The sequence below is a fragment of the Lutra lutra genome, chromosome 5 (assembly GCF_902655055.1).
Source record: "Lutra lutra chromosome 5, mLutLut1.2, whole genome shotgun sequence".
Classification (NCBI taxonomy): Eukaryota; Metazoa; Chordata; class Mammalia; order Carnivora; family Mustelidae; genus Lutra; species Lutra lutra.
The window spans coordinates 59,338,470-59,359,141 of NC_062282.1; the positions used below are offsets into that span (position 1 = coordinate 59,338,470).

Below are 20,672 nucleotides of genomic sequence, written 5' to 3' on the forward strand. Positions count from 1 at the left end.
TGCGATGTTCTTGTGGATTTCAGAGTCAATACTTTAAAGTTGAACACATTTTCAGAGGCTCCACAGCCGATGATCCTGTGCCTGAAATGGGCCCCAAGCAATTCTCCCCTTTGAGTTTCAAAGCTCAGACCCCTATGCCGCTTCCTCTTCATCTGGCGTTTCAGAAAGAGGTGCTGCCAGCGGGAAAAGGTAGGGGAGGCACAATCCTAAACTAGGGGAAGAACATGAAGGAGATGAGGGAATTCCTTTTCTATCCTGGGCCTTCTTGGAAAATTTCAGCATGCGTGAAAATGATCTGCTTCCTGACCTATCAGTGAGCTGTAGAGAGAGACAGACAGATGGACAGGAGGGAGAGAGAGAGGGGAAGAGAGCAAGAGAGAGAAGGGATGGGGTGTTGGCTCTGTGGCCGGAAAGAGACCACTGGTGTAAAGACTGCTGAGGAAAATGGCGACAGTGACAAGTGACGGTGTCAGTGACAAGGTAGAGCAAAGGCAGGTCGCAGTGCCAGCATAGGCTGGGGTGCTGGGAGACTTCTGTGTGTCCGGAGGATCAGAGCCTTCTATACAGAGTCTGGCTTCAATGAGGAAAGGCGGTTGCCTTCTTTGGCAGTGATGTATGGAAGCTGAGCAAACAGGGATTCCTATGAACGGTAGAACATGGGTCCACGAGGTAGATCAATGTCAACGACTTCCCATCAGTTCCCATCAGTTCCCATCAGGCGTAAGAGATCAATGGAATGGTTAAAGTGAGGTTTAGGTCAGTCAGATCCTTATTAAGCAGATTAATTTCTGGGAGACTGAAAATGTTGGAGGTTTTCCTTTTGGAAGATGATGTTAGGTTGGTTCTTTCTCAATCCCTGCAAGGTGGCCCCAAGCTACCTTTTCTTCCTTACCTTCCTCCAGATGGTTCCTCACCCTCTGTCTGCCTTTGCGGGGATTCCTCTACTTCCAAGAGGGACCATGGAAAACAGGTGACCAAAACAGACCTAGAATCCACCTAAAGGCTCTTGCCAAAAGTCTAGAGCAGTGGATGGGCTCAGAGCCTCCCACCCGCCTTAGACTTTTTTTTTTTTTAAAGATTTTATTTATTTGACAGACAGAGATCACAAGTAGGCAGAGAGGCAGGCAGAGAGAGAGGAGGAAGCAGGCTCTCCGCGGAGCAGAGAGCCCGATGTGGGGCTCGATCCCAGGACCCCGGGATCATGACCTGAGCCAAAGGCAGAGGCTTTAACCCAGTGAGCCACCCAGGCACCCCCCACCTTAGAATTTTAACCGCCAGAAGTGCTGGCAGAGTCGAGCCGGGCAGACTCTTCCAAGCTCCAGCCTTTCAAACCATGTTTGGGAGATCAAATTGATGAGTATCACCCCAAATACTACTATTGAAAGTTATCACATCGATCAGGAAACGTGAGCCTGGACACTGCCAGGAGTATTCCTAATCTCCTCAAGTGGGAAGAAAAATATTTCCTTTTCATGACTTTGGTGAATTGGGATGGCAGTGACCTGGGGGAAGGTGGCCTCCAGTGGCCTTTCAGGCCTTCCTCGGCTCCTCTGCTTTTGTTTCTGCTGAATGGAACGAGCTCAGGCTCTGATGTCAAATCGCCCAGATCTGACACTGACTCTGCGCTTTTCTGACTCTGACTTTGGCCAGTGATTGAACTCGGGGCCTCAGTGCTATGATCTATAAAGTGGGGATTATTAATGGTGCCCCTTCCCAGGGCTGTTGTGAGGACTGGAACGGTTCATGAGAAGGACTCAGCACAAGGCCCTGCACACTATGAGCCATCAAAGGAATGTCTGCAACTGCTACTGCCATGAGGGCACTGGTTCCACACTTCCGTCTCCTCCCAGCCCAGAGCCCTCCCTGTACAGGGCGCCATTTCTTACTTAGACACCAAGGCATCAAGGCGCCGAGGTGGTTCCTGCATGCATTTCTACGATCTTCTGCTGATGGAAACCCCACATCCCATGTTGGCAAATCCACCTCCACAGAAGATAAGGTGAATGCATACAAATGCCAATTTGTAAAAGGTGCCTTTTAGCCACAGGCGCTAAATTAAATTTCCAGCAAATCCTTTTAGAGAGGGTCAGTGTTCATTTTCTATAAAATGTGGCTTTCTGAATTAAATATAAAAGCTTTCCTTTAGAAATCCCATTTATGACTTCCTTCCTTGCTCCTCTTCCCCCCTTCCCCACCCCCCCGTCTCCCTCACCCCCACTTTAATTACAGTGAAGGGGGATTAGTCAGTGCAAGTCTCTGGGGAGTTCTGTACAGAGCCGTCTCTGAAATTAAACTAAAGAGAAAGTGGCAGCAGGCACGGAGCAAAGAGAACAGACGAGATTGATTGATTGATCTCAACTCATCAGATGAGTGCTCGGGACCGCAGGGAAGGATGACAACAGAAACAAGGAGAAGACCCTCCTCCACCCTCCTTTCCCATCCAAGGCTGCCAAACAAGGCACCTGAGAGCCAGACCAGCTCCCCAGGGGCCCCGTCCCGTGGACGCAGCCCAGCCTCTGTTATTGCTGCTCCTAGATGGAGAACAGCAAGAGGGAAGCTGAAGTCACAGAGGAGGAGCCAGAGGAGCTGGACTGCGGGTTTCTGCAGGGGAGGGTCCTTTTTCTTCTATTCCGCCAGCCCATGTGGGGTGAGGCAGGCCCTGCACCAGGAGGCTCACTTTCAGCTTTCAGGCCAGAAGCCCTGGGCACACTCCTTGGTAGCTCATCTGTAGCTTGCCGTGGGCTTTGAGGTGGTCTTTGAAGACTCCCATGGTTTCTCCTTAAAACCCCATGACTGCACCATCCCATTTCAAAGGGCAAGGAAAAGGCTAGATTTTCTTGGTGGACTGATGCTATCACATGAGGGGTCGAAAGGGAGAAATGGGGAGCAATGAGAGACACTGGGCTTGGATGCTTCTTCGCCGTGACCAGTATCTGTTGAGTGGACCTCATGACACACCTGTGAGCGTACCTCATTCTCGCCACTGTGAGACAAGCACTTACGAACTCCCTGTCCTTGCAGGGCAGAGAGAGGAAGAAACTTGCCCAGAGTCAGGGGCAGTCAGAGCTCGCCTTTACACTCAGGTCTGCCCAGGGAGCTCCCTGCTGTTCCCTCACACAGGGCTCCACTGCTCTCTGCTTCATTCCCTGCCCACCCCCCACCCCGGCCTGATAAGGTCACTTTCTCACTCACGCAGGGGTTCTCAAACATTATGAGCAACAGAATCTCCCTGGGGGCTTGTTACAACCCCATGGCCGGTCCCACCCCCACAGATTCCGATTCCTTGGGTCTAATCTCATTCCATGATGCTGATGCTGCCGGTCCAGGGACCCAACTTTGGGAACCACTGCTCTACGGATTTTTAAATCCCTGTGGATCCCATGTTGCTCAGGGGCCACTGATGGGCTGGTTGCTTGGAACTTTCAGTGCAGATTGCTGGATAGAGTGACCGTAATAGTAATAGTCAACATCATTTATCATTCACTCCGTGCCAGGCATTCCTCGTACCTCTTCTCATCTGGTCCTCTCCAGCGCCCCCATTTTTAGAAGGAACAGAGGTCCTGGAGCTAACAAAGGAACAGCAGAAATTCCAGCTCGCTGCCTTGGCCCCACATGTATTTAGCTGAAAGCTCTTGGGGGCTGGCTCTCCACTATTACTGTAATGCACACGCTGGTGAAGTTGCACCAACGCAAGGAAACCATGCCTGTGAACCCCTACGGAAAGGCCAATGTATTCCATTTGCAGAGAAACTTACAAAAGGCGTTCTGGTTGAGAGGAGAGGGGAACTCCCCAGGTAATAAAGGCACTGGGACTGCTCTCCACATGGGGTGTTGTGGGAAGATTTGCTTTGTTAGTACACGGAAAAGGAAAGCTGGAGCCTACCCCAAAATTAACTGTCAAGAACAAGTTCCTGTATCCTACCAGAATATCATCAAGGGAGTAGGGCACTCTGTTGGGTGTGGGACACGAGGATGGGGAGAAGGTGGGATTAAGGCTCTCACTCTGCCACGGGACACAGAGGGGAAAACATGACCACAGTGCTACGACAGAAGACAATGGCAGGTGACATCAGCTCAGGAGACACCGAATCATTACATCCCAGTTAGCCATGTTCTGTCACAATGTAACACTAATAAACTTTTCCGTCAAGATGGGACACACAAAGACGCATTCCCCTGTCAACAGGGTAAAGAGAAACCCATTTGTCTCTCTGCCATGGAATGGGGTTTCAGAACTGTGGATGGCACTGCAACGCTTCTCCCCCATCTGTGGCTCACCAAGATCTCCTCGTCAGTGGCGGGAGGAGGCGGGTTTGCTCTAGGACCCGTGCTCAGGTCAGAGCAGGGCACATGGGGCTGAGTGTGGGGCAGAAGCAGGGACCTTTACTCACAGAGTTCGAATCTTCGGCATGTGGTTGAAGCTCGTGACGAGGATGCGGCTAATGTTGTTGTTGTTGAGGGTGCTGTGAAGGTAGAGGAAGAAGGGAAACGGTTAACAAGGACGTAGCATCGGGGGGCAGTAGCGATTTCTGGAAGGTGGGGGGAGGAATTGGTGCAACTGCCCAAAGGATCATAAATCAATAGCTATGGGGCAGCTGGAGACAAGGGGGTGGATCTCCAGAAGATGAGAGAATCACTGACTCCTTCTTTCAGAGGAAAGGGAGGCTCTTTCCTCTCGTTGGCTGCCCTCTCAGTACTTGCGGACCCACCTAGGGCAACACTGTCACTTCCTGAAATCCTACCAGGTGCTGAGAACAGATGACCTACAACGACGTCTCCAATTCTCACAAGCCCAGTGTCAGTTACGTATCACTGTCCTACTTTTTGAGAGAAGAAAACAGATATGTGTCATTCTGGTTAGCGACACACGTGCCTGTGAGGTGAACATTGTCCTTATGCTATAGATGAGGAAGTGGAGCTACAGAGGGGACGGAATTCTCCCAGGGACACCTAGCTGCTGAGCTTGGGAGATGGGATTGGAATCCTGCACTGTCTTGCTCCAATTTCCCTGCTCTGCCCACTGCCCATACCACCCAACCCAGGGTGCTACATGGACAGTTTATTCTGTAAGTATGTTCTCATGAGCTCACCCCCTGTTCCCCTCCCATGGGCCCCACTGGCCCAGGAAGGAGCCTTTCTTTGGAGCCTTTCATGGTTAAGCCGACTTCTTTTGTCCTCAGCTCTTGATAAACATATTGCCTTTCTCTTAGAATGCCCTCCAACGTTTCCTACCCCGTGCACGACCACAGCCCCACGACCTGGTCCATACATGATTCAGACTGAGTCTTATATGCCCTGGTTGTGCAATCTCGGACAAATTACTGGCATCTCTCAGCCACAGGCCCTTCATTGGCAGAAGCAGGTGGGTAACGGTACCTCTCCCACAGGCTGGTAAAAGGCTCAGCGTGCAGTCTATATTCAGTAAATGAAGCCTACCATTTTATGGACACTGGCAGAGAGAATCTGGTCCTGTTCTGGTCATTCATGGTTTCCCCCAACCCAACCTCCACGGAAGTGGAAATCCAGCTTCACCCGGCACAGTGGCCCCCATACCCATTGCACCCAAGGCGCCTGCACATCCTCTCCCCATCCACCCCACCACAGGGGGAGTCCACCCCACCACACCCCCTTGCCTCAGGCCCTCCCTACAATTCCTCAGGGCCTACTTAGCATTTGTTTGGCTAATAAGGCCAGAAGGAAATCTGTTTACCTGAAGACACAGAACCCAGTACGTCTCCCTCCCTCATCTGGTATTTACCGCGGGTCCAGCACTAATTCAGGCCCAGGGCATGGCAAAGAGAAACGCGCAGAGCACATCTGCATGGCTGCTTTTTGCCTCCTCCATACTTTACCAATGTTCCCGTGCAGACACTTTGCATTCTATGAAGCTGAGCCCACGTAGCTATTCTGTGTCCTGTGGCTTATCTTTTCTGTGAAGTGTGTGTTAACCCATCCTGTCTCCCCATACCCAGGTAGCCTTTGGAATATCTCATCCGACAAGGCTGAAGAGTCTATCACTCCACTTCCTTGGCAGGAAGCTTCCTGGGTGTGGGGACTATGTCCCCCTGCCCCCCACCAGTCCTCCATCAGATGAGGAATACCTCTGGGGCTGAAATGATGCCTTCATTTCCCTTTCTGTGCCAGAGTTCTAGGCTCCACACTTTGGGGATACCTCGTTAGGGTCATGGACTCACTACCAGACAACAGTCTGACCATCTTCCTCTCCCAAAGGCAAAGAGCACGAAGCCTTTGGAGAGAAGAGACTTCCTTCCAAGCATACCCAGCCACTCACAACGGGGAGAGTTCACAGCCAGCCCTAACTGAGCTGAACACACAGTGCAAGGCTTGACCGTAAGTGCATCTGGCAGCAATGACTTATTAATGTATTACTACACTGATGTTTAAATGTGAGCTGTAATGAGGGCTATAAAACATTTACGATAATAGCAATTATTCCAGAACCAAAATGACTAAACACAGTCTTCAGACTTTCCTGATTTGCTGCATGGGGCTGGCCAGCCTGGGGATGACAGAGGGCTGGTGACCTCTTAGATGCTGATCTCCATGGCAGCTACAGGTTTTGTTTCCCTGATAGACCTAGATTTATTTGATCTCTAGTCTTGGTGGCTTGCGCCCACGCATGGAGTACGGTGCTCTCTCTGGTGCCTGCACCCCTCAGTAGTCGGCTTTCAAAGAAGGTGGTGGTGTTATAACCACCCCTCCCCCCACCCCCCACAGTGGAGCAGCATTGGGGAGCATGTGCCTGGAAGGGAGACCTGGTTCAGACTCTGGCTCTGCCACTTACAGCCCGTGGAACCACCAGTAAGTTTTCTGAATCTCATTAGGTTTCCTCCCTTAACATGGAGATAATACTAGCACCAATCTCACAGAGCTTTAGGGGTAATATAATACGATGATACTAGTACTTCCCAGTGTTAGCTGAGAGCTTACTGTGTGCCACGCAGGCACTGGGCTGGGGGTTCCACTTGTACCATCTCACTTAATTTCTGCAAACACCCTATGAGACAGGCACTTTTGTGATCGCCTCCATTTCAGGGACGAAGCAAGCCCAAATCCAGGAATGATACCTGTATTGGTCACCTCCTGCTAGGAGAACAGATTACTAAAAATTTTGTGGCTTCAAGCAACAGTCTGGAGGTCAGAAGTCTAATGTGGGGACCACATTTCTTATGGTGGCAGCAGCAGGAGAATGTTTCATTGTCTTCTGCTGCCTGTCCTCAGCCTGTGGTCCATTCCTGCAGTTCCCCGACCTCCTGCTTCTGCTGTCACATCTCCCACCATCCACTGTGACCCAGCTCCCTGTTATGAGGAGCCTCGTGAGACATTTAGGGCCAAAATGGATAATCCAGAATAACATGCCCATCTCAGGATCCTTATCTTAGTTACATCTACCAAGTCCCTTTTGCCATAAAAGGTAATATTCCTAAGTTCCTGGGATGAGGACACAGACTTTTATGGAGGGAGGGGCCTTACCCAGTCAACCACCCTGCCCTGAAACAAAGCACACTTGTGAGCACACGGCCTGGCTCCTGCACAGCCCTCAGGAACCCTTAGTTGTTGTTTGACCTTGTGTCTTTTTACCCTTTTATGGTTTACAATAAGCTTTTGCGTTCACCTTATTAAATATTTGTAGGACTCTGAGGTTGGAATTCTTATCCCCATCTTAGAGATGAGTGATTTGAGGCTACGAAAGGTAGCTCACGAGCTCCTGGGAGGATCTGGGAATCGCTGTTCTTTCTTTATACCACAATTTCCCCCAACTTACCCACTGCCTCCTGTTTTCAAGCCAGTTTGTTACCCCAGCATGGATGTTTTCTGTCACGTCCACCCTGGCACCCAAAGCTGGAAAGAAGTACCCAAGTGTCTCTTGTTCTATGAACTTCCTTGAAAATTAACCAACGGGAAAATAAACGGTTGAGTCTAATGACGACCCGCCTCTGGAGGGCTGGCCCGGACTAAGCTGTGGGGACCTCATCATCTTGTTTTATGTACCTCCATCTTCTGGAGTTCTGCCAGTTCTACAATCTAGCTTTAACCTCACTGCTCTGCTCCTTTGGAGATATTTTGAGAAAATACATTTTACCCCAAGTCACCCAGGTTGGCGGTTTCTCCTCAAATAAATGCAGTGTCAAGAACAAGATCAGGGTCAAATTAATTCTCTAAGACTTCGGAACTACGCTGCCCTCCCCCCAACTTTTGCACCATCACAAGCTACTAAATGGGCATCTCAGTATTAACTAGAAATAAGGCCACCCCCCCATGAGATTTAAAGACAGTCTGCCTACCTCCCTTTCTTTGTCCTAAAACCATTACCCGTTATACTGTATTTATATTGAGACTAAGGGTGACCTATATACTGTGCAATCACTTTTCTGTTTTGTCATATCAGAACATAAATGTTTAATGAAAAAGGATCATTTTCCATATTAAAATGATCCATGTGAGCAATGCTACCTCTCCCAATGGATCCCACGCTCTCTCCGTTCTGAGCACTAGAGGGAAGGCATTAAACTGGTTTTCCCCAGGACACTAAGGGATTAGTGAACTTACTGCTCCTGGGGAGCACAAACAGAACCTTGATACCCAGAAAGAATGTGCTTATGTTCCTCAGCTGAATCCTGTGTACTGTGTACTGAGGCAAGACCAGGGCTCCCCAGTAGGGAAGAATGCATGAGGCAGTTGTGCCCGTATGAGTCTGTTCCAGGAGATGACAAACTACTGACCACAAGTCAGATCCCATCCCTTACAGCCTGTTTTTGTAAGTAAGGTCTTACCCATCCGTTTATGTATTGTCTACGGCGGCTGCTTCTGTGTTACAAGAGCCGAGCAGATGCGACAGAGACCACGGGGCTGGCTGCGCCGAAAATAGCGCCATCTGCCTTTTTATAGAAAGTGTTTGTCAATCCTGGTTCTCTAGAACTGGGAAGTTCCCGTCTCGCCTTTGTCAGTAATTGCCTGTGATGTGGGCAGGGAGCATAACCGCTCTGTAAGAAGAGGGGATTAGGTCAGAAGCTCCCAAAACCCACGTAGGAAGCCCCAAGCAGCAACTGGTAGGGCTGGGAATCGAAAGCAGGAGGTCTGACTCTAGAATCCACACTCCTGGCCCATAGCACAGGCCCACCTTCCAGAACCAAATCCGAGCCAAGAGAGGGCCCTGCTCAAGGGAGGAGGCAGGTGAGTCCACCTTGGGCTGGGTGTGGAATGAACTTGGGTAGTGGTTCTCTAAGTGTGGTCCCCAGACCTGCATCATCATGTCTTCAGGCCCCACCCAGACCTACTAAAGCAGATGCTTGGCGTGGCGGTGGAGGTGGGGGGGGGATGTCCCCCAGCCTCGTGTGTTTTAACACGAGACACTCCCTCCATAGTCTTCTATGCAAGCTCAAGTTTGAAAACCACCGAGCTAGACAAAAAGCTAAGAATAGAGCCTTTACCTGAGAGGGAGGACAGCGTATAAGCTACCTTCTTGCTGACTCTAGGACTGGAAGCCTCTTCTGCGGAGGGCATGGGGGGGGGGTTTCCTGCTTAGAAAGAGCCCCGAGATCTGAACTAGTACACAGCCCTCCATGGAGGCTGCTGTACTCACCCTTGGAAAGCTCCAACTTGGCTTCTGCCCCCGGCTCCCTGCTGCTCTCTGCTCTGTGCTGACGTGTGGCTCTCCCTCGTGGCCCTCAAGATAGCCATCTTCGGTCTGGAAGGGCCAAGTCCAGCTGCAGCCACGCCACCCTGGCAACCTTAATAAGGCTGACATTTCCCTCTGTCTCCTCCGATTAGGCCCTCGCTTTATCACTCTGTGCTTTCTTGGCTCTGGCTGTAATCTGCGTGTTGTGTGTCCACAGCACTATGTAATTGACTCTAATGCAGCAGTATTATCTGTGAGCACGTATCACATAATTGCAAAACCAGGCACCCACAGTAAGTGCCACCGCAGACTCCCGGCGTGCCAGCCCTCGGGGTACTCCTCGAGCCCCTCCTCTTCCCCTCCGCACAGGTAGGGATCCTGGCTCCCTGGGTTGGATAATCCCTCTTGGAAGACAGGCCTATTTCAGCCCTCTTCTCGAGACAGGCTGATTGTCCCTTCTGTCTCGGTAAATAAGGTGGTTCCCTCCTTAACACTCCCCAGGAAGGACATGCATAGCGAGTCATCAGCAGCCATGGCAGTGGAATGTCTTTTTCAAGGGAGCTTGGAGGTGCCTTGACTTGTCCTTACACATACCTGGGTCCCACGGCGAACCCTCCAAGCCCTGAGGCTGGAACTTCTCCAGCAGGGCCTGTATTGAATTCCCAGGGGCAGAAACAAACCAAAGGAGGCAGCAGCATTGTCTGAACAGCAGCAGAGTGCAAAAACTGCGGCGGGACCCTGCGGGGAGGATCTACACTGCTGGCCTGGAGAACGGGAATCACAGGGGATTCCGGCAGGCAACGTGAGGGCCTCGGAGGGAGGGGCTGAGGGCTCGCGGCCACTCGGACAGGGAGAGAGGAACGAGACTGAGGATGCTTTAGGTGCCAGCTCCCTTCTCTGGCCTGTACGTCAAAGCAGGGCTGGCGTGTCTTGGTCTAGCTTGGTGGCTGCTAACTGATCTACCGTGGCCCCAGGAATAAGGCCTGTTGCTGGTAACCAGGCCCTTCTGCATGCTCCTAGGTCCTGGGGATGTGAACGCTTTGGGCTGGCTGAGTCCATGATAACAGGGGTAGGTGGTGTCTCTTTGTGGCCTGGCTGCAGGAGAACACACACCCAGTGCCCTGTGAGGTTAAGGGAGGCATCCCCAAGCCTTCCCCCCAGCCCAGAATCTCTCCCCAACTCAATGACTCAGTCATTTCTGGAGGAAGCTCCCTTGAGCTTTCCCCTCCTATCACCCAGCTGCCCACTTTCTGCTTCGGATGGAGGCTCTAGGAAACTCCAGAAATCAGGAAGAACGTACAAACACGCATCCTTTGAGAAAATCTAAACTGAACGTTATCGGTTCTGCCATGAACTGTCTGCCTTCTCATCGGCGAGACTAGCGAAGTCTGCTGCTTGGAGGCGAGCCTGCCGAGATCCTCCCGTAAAGATGTCAGCGAGAGCAATAACAACACTGATACTAATTATTAAGGAGTCACCATGTGAGGACACTGGGTTGAGCACTTTTCACATGTCATCATTTAATTCTCCCCACAATGCTGAGGTAATCCATTCCATTTTGGAGCCTCAAAAGAGCTGCTCTGACCACAGCTCTACAGTTGTGGAGACTGTGTTCAAATACAGGGAAGTAGGATGCCAGGGCCTGATTTTTTTACCGTTGTGCAAAACTGCCTCTCATGGGATGGTCTGACAGAGGCTGGCTGCCCAAGTTCCATGCCTTTTCCAAGGCTGAGATGAGTCCTAGAAGCCAGTGCTGTGCTCAGCCCTCACAGGCTTCCACGTGGTGGGGACCACGGTGTTTGCCTCCCTGCCAACGCTACTCAGAGGCACTGGCACGACCTGAGCCTCCTCGTGTCTGTAGAGCACAGAGCTCGGCACGGACAGTGAGGGCCCTGGGAGAGGCTACGCAGGAGAGAGGCAATTCGGTCTCAGAGCTCTCTGAGCTCAACGTCTGTCTCAACGCGTCTAAGTGTTGCCAGAAGCCGCCCTTGCTGTTGGATCGGTTGGTTGGGATTTTTAAGCATTCCCCTCAGAATCAAGAGTACAGATCTGCTTCTTAAGCAAAGCTCATCTCTGGGCTGTTTGGAGCAGGTAGTGAGTCTCTGCGGGCAGACGGCGCAGGAGGACTGAGAGGGACGGAGGGAGAGAGGAGAGAGGATGGTGGGAAGCCCTCTCTCGCACATCACCTGCTCTCCGGGACTATCCTGGGTGCCGCCTATTACTGATTTCCTTCATCTCCCTGTGGACCGTTTAAATTAAAGCTCATAACCATTGTGTGGGCATATAATGAAACCAACTGATGCTGCACTGATTAGTCCATTACTCTCAACTGTTAGAAAACATAATGATCTCACAAGGGGCCTTCTTCACTGACGTATCGCAGGCAAGCTCTCATTTGACACCTCAAATTAGCAGCCAAAGCAATAACAGCTGGGGTTTTTGTCTCAATATTTGTACCCGACTCTAAAGTGATTTGGCATTGGGTGAGTGTTATTTTTAAACACAGAGCTCTTACCGCCAAGTAACATTTTAAACGTCTCCAGGTGTCATGTAAAACCTACAGAAATAAATAAAAACAATCAGCTACCAATTTGAGTCTTTGATGATAGGGATTCCTGAACAAAAGGGCTTGTCTTTGGTTCTCTTTTCATTATATCTTCACATTGTGACAGGCAGAAACTCACCTCCTTCTACCCAGCAGAGCCTCAGTGTTAAAAGGGAAAAAAAAAAAGATGCCTCCAAAATAAATGTAAGAAGTGGAAGATCAAAAGAGAATGACGCATCTTCAAATCCTGCCACTGCCCGTTTGGATGTCCGGGAGCTCGGTATTCCTGGGGCTCCAGTATTTTTGGTCCTTTAATTCTCCTTACTCATTTTTTGAGATCATCACAGACACCGGCTGGTGGTGATTCAGAATGATTTCACTGCCTCCCAACGACCAATTTAATTGTAAAATATACCTTCAACAACAACAAGAATGAGTGGCCTCTCCCGGTTCTGTTTCGTCATCCATAGGCTGGGAAACTGGACGATCCATCTTGGCTACTACATTATTTAGAAATCAGGAAGTTGCCAGTGTGCCAAGATGTCCACAGCAGACTGAGAATGGAAGAATGACCTCCAGCTTATATAACTGAATAGGTGAGCGTGCAGTCAAGGTGGGGTGGGTTTAGGGGTGGGCAATGGGCGATTCCCCCCTCAGCTGCATTTCAGCCCATAAGAGAGGAAGAAGGGGCAAGTTTTTCAACGCCCACTAATGTGGACACAGAGAGAGAAGAGAGAACACGCCAGTTATGCACCCTGTGGTACAGGCAGGGCCTTGCCCAGTGTTTGGCACATAGAACAACTTGATAAATATTTCCTGCATGGATGGATGAGTTTCCAAATGTGAAGGGTCATGCTTTCGGCATCTTTTCATCAAAATAAATTTCCACTCTGAACAGCCGCCTGGGCTGATCCAGGAGTACAAACTCAATTGCCTGCAGGAGCCAGGCTTTACATCTGAGTAAGTGGGTTGCGTGGAGTCTGCAGTAAACCCCACTCTGCCACCTGGGATCCTCACTTCTCGTTTCAAAGGCTTGGTTGCTATGCCGGAATGTGGGTGCACCTGCTGTTGGTTGTTCCTTTTTGTTTGTTTTTTTTTTAAGAGAAAACCAGACATGTAGAATTTTTATGTGAAGTCTCCTGGTTTTTTTTTTTAATATTGGTGATTAAATCATATAAAGGAACAAAAGTCACAATGAAAAATAACTTGGATTTGGCTTGCAGATGACAGTTTTTAGTCTCTGAACCAAAAAAATCAATTTAACAATTTGAATCATATATATATCACGTATGTATCACGCATACATCATATATGTATATTTAATACATATCCTATATATAACACACACTCTGAGACATGTATAAATATAAAGATTGAAATATATAAATGTAGGTGTATGTGTGTGTGTGTATATATATGTATATGTATACACACACACACACACACACACACACATATATATATTTATACATAAAATCAAAGTATGTTCGTGGTGAAATGTGGTTGACACCTTCCTTCCATACTGCAACTCCAGGAGGGCGGCCACCAGGAACCTACCATCCAAAAGAACTATCTTTAAAAAAAAAAAAAAGATTTTCTTCTTTATTTGAGAGAGGGAGAGCACAAGCAGGGGGAGCAGCAGGCAGAGGGATAGGGAGAAGTAGGGTCCCGTCTGAGCAAGAAGCCCAACGTGGGCCTTGATCCCAGAACCCTGGGATCATGACCCGAGCTGAAGGCAGACGTTTAACTGAGCCACCCAGGCGCCCCTCAAATGAACTATCTCAAATGATAAACAATTATTCAAGTTTCTTCCACCCCTACCCTCTCCAACTATCATCACCTGGACACAAAGAGTCTTAAGAAAGTTTCTGTTTATAAGGGTAAGGCTGGGTCCCACTGGGAAGGTGTGCAGCTTTCCACACACCGTGCAACAGTCTTCTGGCCAAACCTGTAAGTTATTTCTTTCTTTTTTTTTTTTTTTTAAGATTTTATTTATTTGAGAGAGAGACAGTGAGAGAGAGCATGAGCGAGGAGAAGGTCAGAGGGAGAAGCAGACTCCCCATGGAGTTGGGAGCCCGATGTGGGACTCGATCCCGGGACCCGGGGATCATGACCTGAGCCGAAGGCAGTCGTCCAACCAACTGAGCCACCCAGGCGTCCCTGTAAGTTATTTCTTATGTATGGTTCGGAGTTAAGCCACAGGGTACTGAGGCTCTGTTCCTGGGCTGAGACGCTGGCAAGGTCCAGGTTTACCTCTGATATTTACAAGGGAGGCAGGGAGCTTCCTCGTCCGGCCTCTGATCACTACTGGTATAGCCAGGATCAACGATGTAGAATTCAATCTCTTCCCAGACTGCCTTCCTAACAAATAGCAACCTGTTGGCTACTGTGGTCGTCATCTCCCAAGCAGTGGCTGCAGGACTATAGGGCCCTAGAAAGGGAGGGTTTTGGTCCCCATACTGAACATACGCTGTTCTCTCTGGAAAAATACTAGAGATTAAGAGATGATGGGATGGACAGGGCATAGAGGCTGGCTTCCCTATTCCTCATTTCCCTTCTGCCAATACAGGGGAAAGGTAGACGGCAATACAGAGCACTGGATAAAGAGTCAAAGGCTTGGTTCTTCTGTGAAATTTTTCTATGGCAATGTGTAAGTCACTCAACCTTTTGGCAGAATTCCTTTCTCTTAAAATGAAGCGGTGGGGGACGCCCGGGTGGCTCAGTTGGTTGAGCAGCTGCCTTCGGCCCAGGTCATGATCCCAGCATCCTGGGATCGAGTCCCGCATCGGACTCCTTGCTTGGCAGGGAGCCTGCTTCTCCCTCTGCCTCTGCCTGCCATTCTGTCTGCCTGTGCTCACTCTCTCTCCCTCTCTCGCTCTGACAAATAAATAAATAAAATCTTAAAAAAAAAAAAAATGAAGCGGTGGGACTGGTTGACCTCCAAGGTCGTTCCAAGTTACAGTTCCACTCAGCTTCTGTGGGGTTAACGGGCTTGCTTCCCTAACTAGCTCTCTCATCTCTATTTTATGTATGGAGAAGGGATGGGTCCAGACACGGGAGCGATTTTCCTACCCAGTTGACTTGGTGGAAATGATTTGTAAGGCTGAAAAAGTGAATAATTGGGATCAGGACACTAATTCTCGCAGAGACAGAAATTCACATGGTTGGGAGACAGTTTTAATAATCATACTCCTGGGTTTTAATAAAAAAGGGTCTTTTGCAGGTCCAAGATCCAAATGGTTAAATTCAGAAAGAGAAAGGACAGAGCCGGGGGGTGAGGGGAGTGGCAGATATCTCAAAGTATTTAACTTCAGAAAATACACTGTTTAAAAGTGTCTCTTAATGAAGGTGAAACAGGCCCAGTGATCTGGAACAAAGCAAGCAGGGAAACAGGCATGGTGGGAGCTGTGGGGACTTGCAGAGGCCAGTCTTGTCCAAATGGGGTACTTATTCGCCACTCAGCTCTAAACCTGCGAGGTCCAATAAGGTAGCCATAAGCTGAAGGTGGTGATTTCAATTTGGATCAATTAGAATGAAATAAAAGTTCAGTTCCTCGGTTGTATAAGCCACACTTCAAGTGCTCCAGAGCCACACTGTGGTTAGTGGCCATCATGCTAGACAGCACAGAATAGAGGCATTTCCTGCACCACACACAGTCCTATGAGACAGCGCCACTCTAGACCATCAGAGCCACATGCCGAGGACTGCCCCAGGTTCCAGATATTCTGGGGAAGTTGAAATTGTATAAATTTAAATAAAATTACCTGGGTTTTAAACATTGGCAACAAATTCTAATTTTTTTTTAAACACTGCAAAGACTAAAACAATTAAAAAAAATCACACTATCTGAAGTTTTCAATTAACTATGTGCCAATAGATGGGGTCCTCTGATTTAGTTATAAGTCAAATGGGAATGGGCGCTCTAGAGTTTCTATGAGTCCAAAGAGTCCAGATATGACCTTGGAGAAACAGAATCAGATTCCCTCCATCCTTCCTCCTTCCCATCCCTTGTTTCTAAGCCCTTTTGCAGATGAGAAATGGAAGCTGAGAAAGGTACGGATGATGCTCTGATTCTCCCCCAGCCCTGAGTCTCCATGTCTGCCCCATGCCATCCTCCCCTCCATAGAGCTAACTAGCAGGAAGGGGTGGGTCAATTTCCTTGAGTTCCTAGGACCTTGACTTTCAGGACACATTTCTGCAGAGTAATGGACTCTTGGCCACAGGTGAATTGAGCCAGCCAATATTCTGCATCCTGGATGGAAGTGGACGTTGAGAAAGGGGCAGGTTCAGCTCTTCAAGGAGTCACGGGTCCCTGGCCTGGAGACCCTTGACAGCCATGAGATAAGAGCTGGACAAGGGCAGGATGCTCCCTGAGTACACTCACACACTGGTCACTGAAGCCATTGCTGGCTGCTGGGGGAGAGAGAAAGGAGAGAGGCTGACCATCGGCTCAGGAGTGCGTTTGCAAATCGGTGTAGAAGCTCCATTTTGGGAGTGAACTGACCCCTGTGTGCACTTGGTAGCTCCGTGGTGTTTCCCCACCGGCCTCCTCATCTTGCCCCCAAGAGGAAATTCTCTGGAATCTTTTTTGAAAGACGCAGTTATTTTTCTAGTTCATTTAAGGTGGGATAAAGCAAAGCTAGTTTGTCAAGCCAGAATTTCAGGCCAGAGACCTGGTGGCTGGAGGAGTCTGTGGCCGCTATGAATGGTAATACTTCCAACACCTGATTCCACCTAAGTGGTGTTCAAGGGGCACCACTTACCAATTCACAGATCCTCTGTGCTCAAGAACAGTTCAACGACCTTCCCCATATCCTCTTAATCCAGGAATGTACACCAATGCATTTTCAATCCAGAGACTAAACAGGACTTTAGTTAACAGGAAAGTACAATCGAATGGGAACCATTGGAACATCCTCCCCCACCCCAATTCTAGCTACTTGAACTTTAAAGTGCTGCTTATTTAAATGGGAAAAAAAACCAAGCCAGCCACTTTAAGAACATGGCTATGACTGAGCCTTGAGCCTGGGTTACTCTGAAGGAGGGGTGTGTGTTGTATGGCCCATGTGAGCATTCACAGAAAACCTAGTTCCTTTCCTAGGGTCCTGGGAGCTCAATGGAAGTTACTGGTGCCTTCCACAAAGTGCAATTTTAATTCTGACTGCCTGAACAAATCACAATTTGTAGCACAGTACCACAAAGATTCATATTCTGGAAATATTTTAAGACTTTGAGTAGGCAGTGACAATTCTATATTCAAAGCTATGTTGTGACTAAATACCTTGATTCCAAAAACAAATATTTTCAGTTCCTAGAGAAACCCAGGTGAAACACTTTGTAAATAAATGAAAACAAGTCTTGTCTGTTAGAAAAACACTGCTTTTGGGGGGCACCTGTGTGGCTCAGTCGTTAAGTGTCTGCTTTCGGCTCAGGTCATGATCCTGGGGTCCTGGGATCGAGCCCCGTGTCGGGCTCCCTGATCTGCAGGAGGCCTCCTTCTCCCTCTCCCACTCCCCCTGCTTGTGTTCCCTCTTCCACTGAGTCTCTCTCTGTCAAATAAAACCTTAAAAAAAAAAAAAACACCACTTTTTACTATGGCTTTAACTTTGTTCATAGGTAATAAAAAAATATTGCCATTTAGCTGGAGGAATAAAAAAACAAAGGTAATGTGAAAAATGTGCTGTTTCAGTAAAATATTACATCATTCAGTATTTAAAATAATTTTGGGACAATCACAGCTTTAGTTCTATTTAGGACTGAAGCATAACAGAGAATCTGGAGGCTGGGGTGGAGTAGGCTTCCATTCAGTTAGTTAATTTCAACTGAATTTGGTTCCATGTACTTTATTTTTTTTTGAAGTTTCTTTTTTTTTTTTTAAAGATTTTATTTATTTATTTGACAGAGAGAAATCACAAGTAGGCAGAGAGGCAGGCAGAGAGAGAGGAGGAAGCAGGCTCCCTGCTGAGCAGAGAGCCCGATGCGGGGCTCGATCCCAGGACCCTGAGATCATGACCTGAGCCGAAGTCAGCGGCTTAACCCACTGAGCCACCCAGGCGCCCCTTTTTTGAAGTTTCTTTATTTAAGAGAGAGGGAGAGAGTGAGCCTTAGAGGGTGTGGTGGGGAGCGGGGGGACAGAGGGAGAGGGACAAGCAGACTGCCTGCTCAACAGAGAGCCCCACCTGGGACTTGATCCCAAGACCCTGAGATCATGACCCGAGCTGAAGGCAGATGCTTAAATGACTGAGCCACACAGGCACCCCAGTTCCATGTACTTTAAATGACTACCTACTTTGTTTCAGGTTTGTGTGAGGTTCCGGGGATAAGGCAGTGAAATAGTGCAGGCATGTCCGTCTTCGGTTGTGGTGAGCATCCTTGTTGGGTGTCTGCTGTTTGCTAGACCTACACCTATGGTACCTCCCTCAATCCATGTATTAGCCTACAGGGTGGGTCTTAATGCTTCTATTTCTCAATGAGGAAACGAACCCCAAACCACCCAGTTTGGTGAAGCTGGACTGGCAGCCAGTCCTATGGGAGGACTCTAACACCCCCAAGGTCAACTGTGGCCTTATACCTCCAGGGCCCGGGTGGTTCTGTGGAATTGGATGTAATGCTGATTACGCTAAGGTCACAGGTTTAGATCTGAGCACGCTGTGGGTCAGCTTTTGAAAAAGAAAAACTATCATTCCTGAATCATTATGGGCATTTACAACAGCCTGTAATCCTATTAATGCATATAAATGTTTCTTTGGTATATGCGCTCCAGAATGCATTTTTTTTTTATTTTTTAAAGATTTTACTTATTTATTTGACAGAGAGAGATCACAAGTAGACAGAGAGGCAGGCAGAGAGAGAGAGAGAGAGAGAGGGAAGCAGGCTCCCTGCTGAGCAGAGAGCCCGATGCGGGCCTCGATCCCAGGACCGAGATCATGACCTGAGCCGAAGGCAGCGGCTTAACCCACTGAGCCACCCAGGCGCCCCAGAATGCATTTTTAAAATTTTTTTTGTAGCAGAGCAGGGAAGTTCAGGGGCTCAAACACCAGGCAGAGCTGGATTTGCTACTTGAAGAGCAGACCCAAGTACTTGCCAGGGGCACTCTGGGAAAGTCATTTGCTTCTCTGAGCCCCAGTTTCCTCCTCAGAAAAATGAGATTTAGAGGTTCTACTTTGTAAGGTTGTGGCGAGGATTTGCATAAAATGCGGCATTCTAGTATCTTGTCATAGTCCCTGGAAGATAGCAGACACTAAGAAACGGAGGCGACAATAGTAATTATAATATCTATAGTGACCATACTAATAATGGTTATCATATCATTGTATTATATGTTGTTAATTACTATTTGTTAATCAGAGCATCTAGTTCTTCACCCAGAGGAAGCTCGGGCTGAAGTGGAGGATAGCTCTCCATTCCTATAAAGCTCTGGGTTTTCTGTATTGGGCCGACAAGGTCTATAACATCCTTACACCCAATGCCCAGCGCCCTTCAGCCATCACAGCAAGCCCATGCTAGAGGAGTAAGCACACCCTGATCTGGGTATCAGGACTATTGTTAATTTCTTGTCACTGACTTCTTCTTAGACCAGCAAAGGACTTTCTTCTCCATCTTTCTGTGTCTACAAGTAGGGCTTGGGGTCAGGCAATGTTGTACCTGCAGGCATGTGGTTGAATATCTACCCTAAAAGTCTGGTCAACTCCCACCCACCACTGCTTTAACTCATGAATCGTTCTTCTCTAAATGTGGACTAAGAAGGAGCTCAGTACATGGGATAATGAAGGGGTCCAGGAAACAAGAAACTGGGTGGGGCGTGTTTATCTCACTTCTCATCAGTTGCATAGACCCAATGACAAGTGCTTTAAAAAATCAAAGGGAATTTGGAGGCTAGTTCAACTCTTGAGAAGAACTTTCCAGAAGATGGGGCATGAGAGATTCCTGCTTGTTTCTATGATGTCCTCGCTCAGTTTGGGGGTCCTCGACTCCATGTCACTTGGTTCTGCTTATACATGTCCATTCAACAATTCTGGTAATCTCTGGCCTCTAGACTTTGATCTGCCAGAGAACTGCTCTTCTGAAGCTTTACTGACTCTGGCACCTGGCACCTGGCACCATGCTGGCACACAGTGTGTCCTTGCTTCTTGGATGGATTACAGCAGGGCCCACCCCGGCTGATAAGTAGCTGACATGAATGGAGGTCGGTGGGAAAGGAGAGTCTATGCATCCCTTCTAAGGAGGGAATGTGCTCTTTAGCCATAACTGTCACAGTGCAGAAATGCAGCCCAGGGTTGCCAATGCTTCTGGTTTACCAGAAACCCAAAGCTGGGCACCTGTACTTTTATGAAAAATTTTATAATTTTAAAACATAATATGCTAATGTCAATTAAAAAAATACTCCACAAGATTGAAAAAAAAAACTCATCTGTGGATGCAACATAGTCTGTGGTCTATCTAGTTTGCAACATCTGGTTTCAAGAGAGCAGAAAGCAGGATCATTCC

General features: G+C 48.5%; 1 protein-coding gene across 1 annotated transcript in view; it reads right to left on the reverse strand.

The window, feature by feature from the left end:
- SLIT3 (slit guidance ligand 3) overlaps positions 1-20,672 on the reverse strand; it is a 595,819-nt gene that overhangs the window by 131,686 nt on the left and 443,461 nt on the right. Inside the window, exon 7 of the mRNA XM_047731238.1 lies at positions 4,392-4,463. Within this exon, the coding sequence (XP_047587194.1) occupies positions 4,392-4,463 (72 nt within the window). The remainder of the gene's footprint in view (positions 1-4,391; positions 4,464-20,672) is intronic.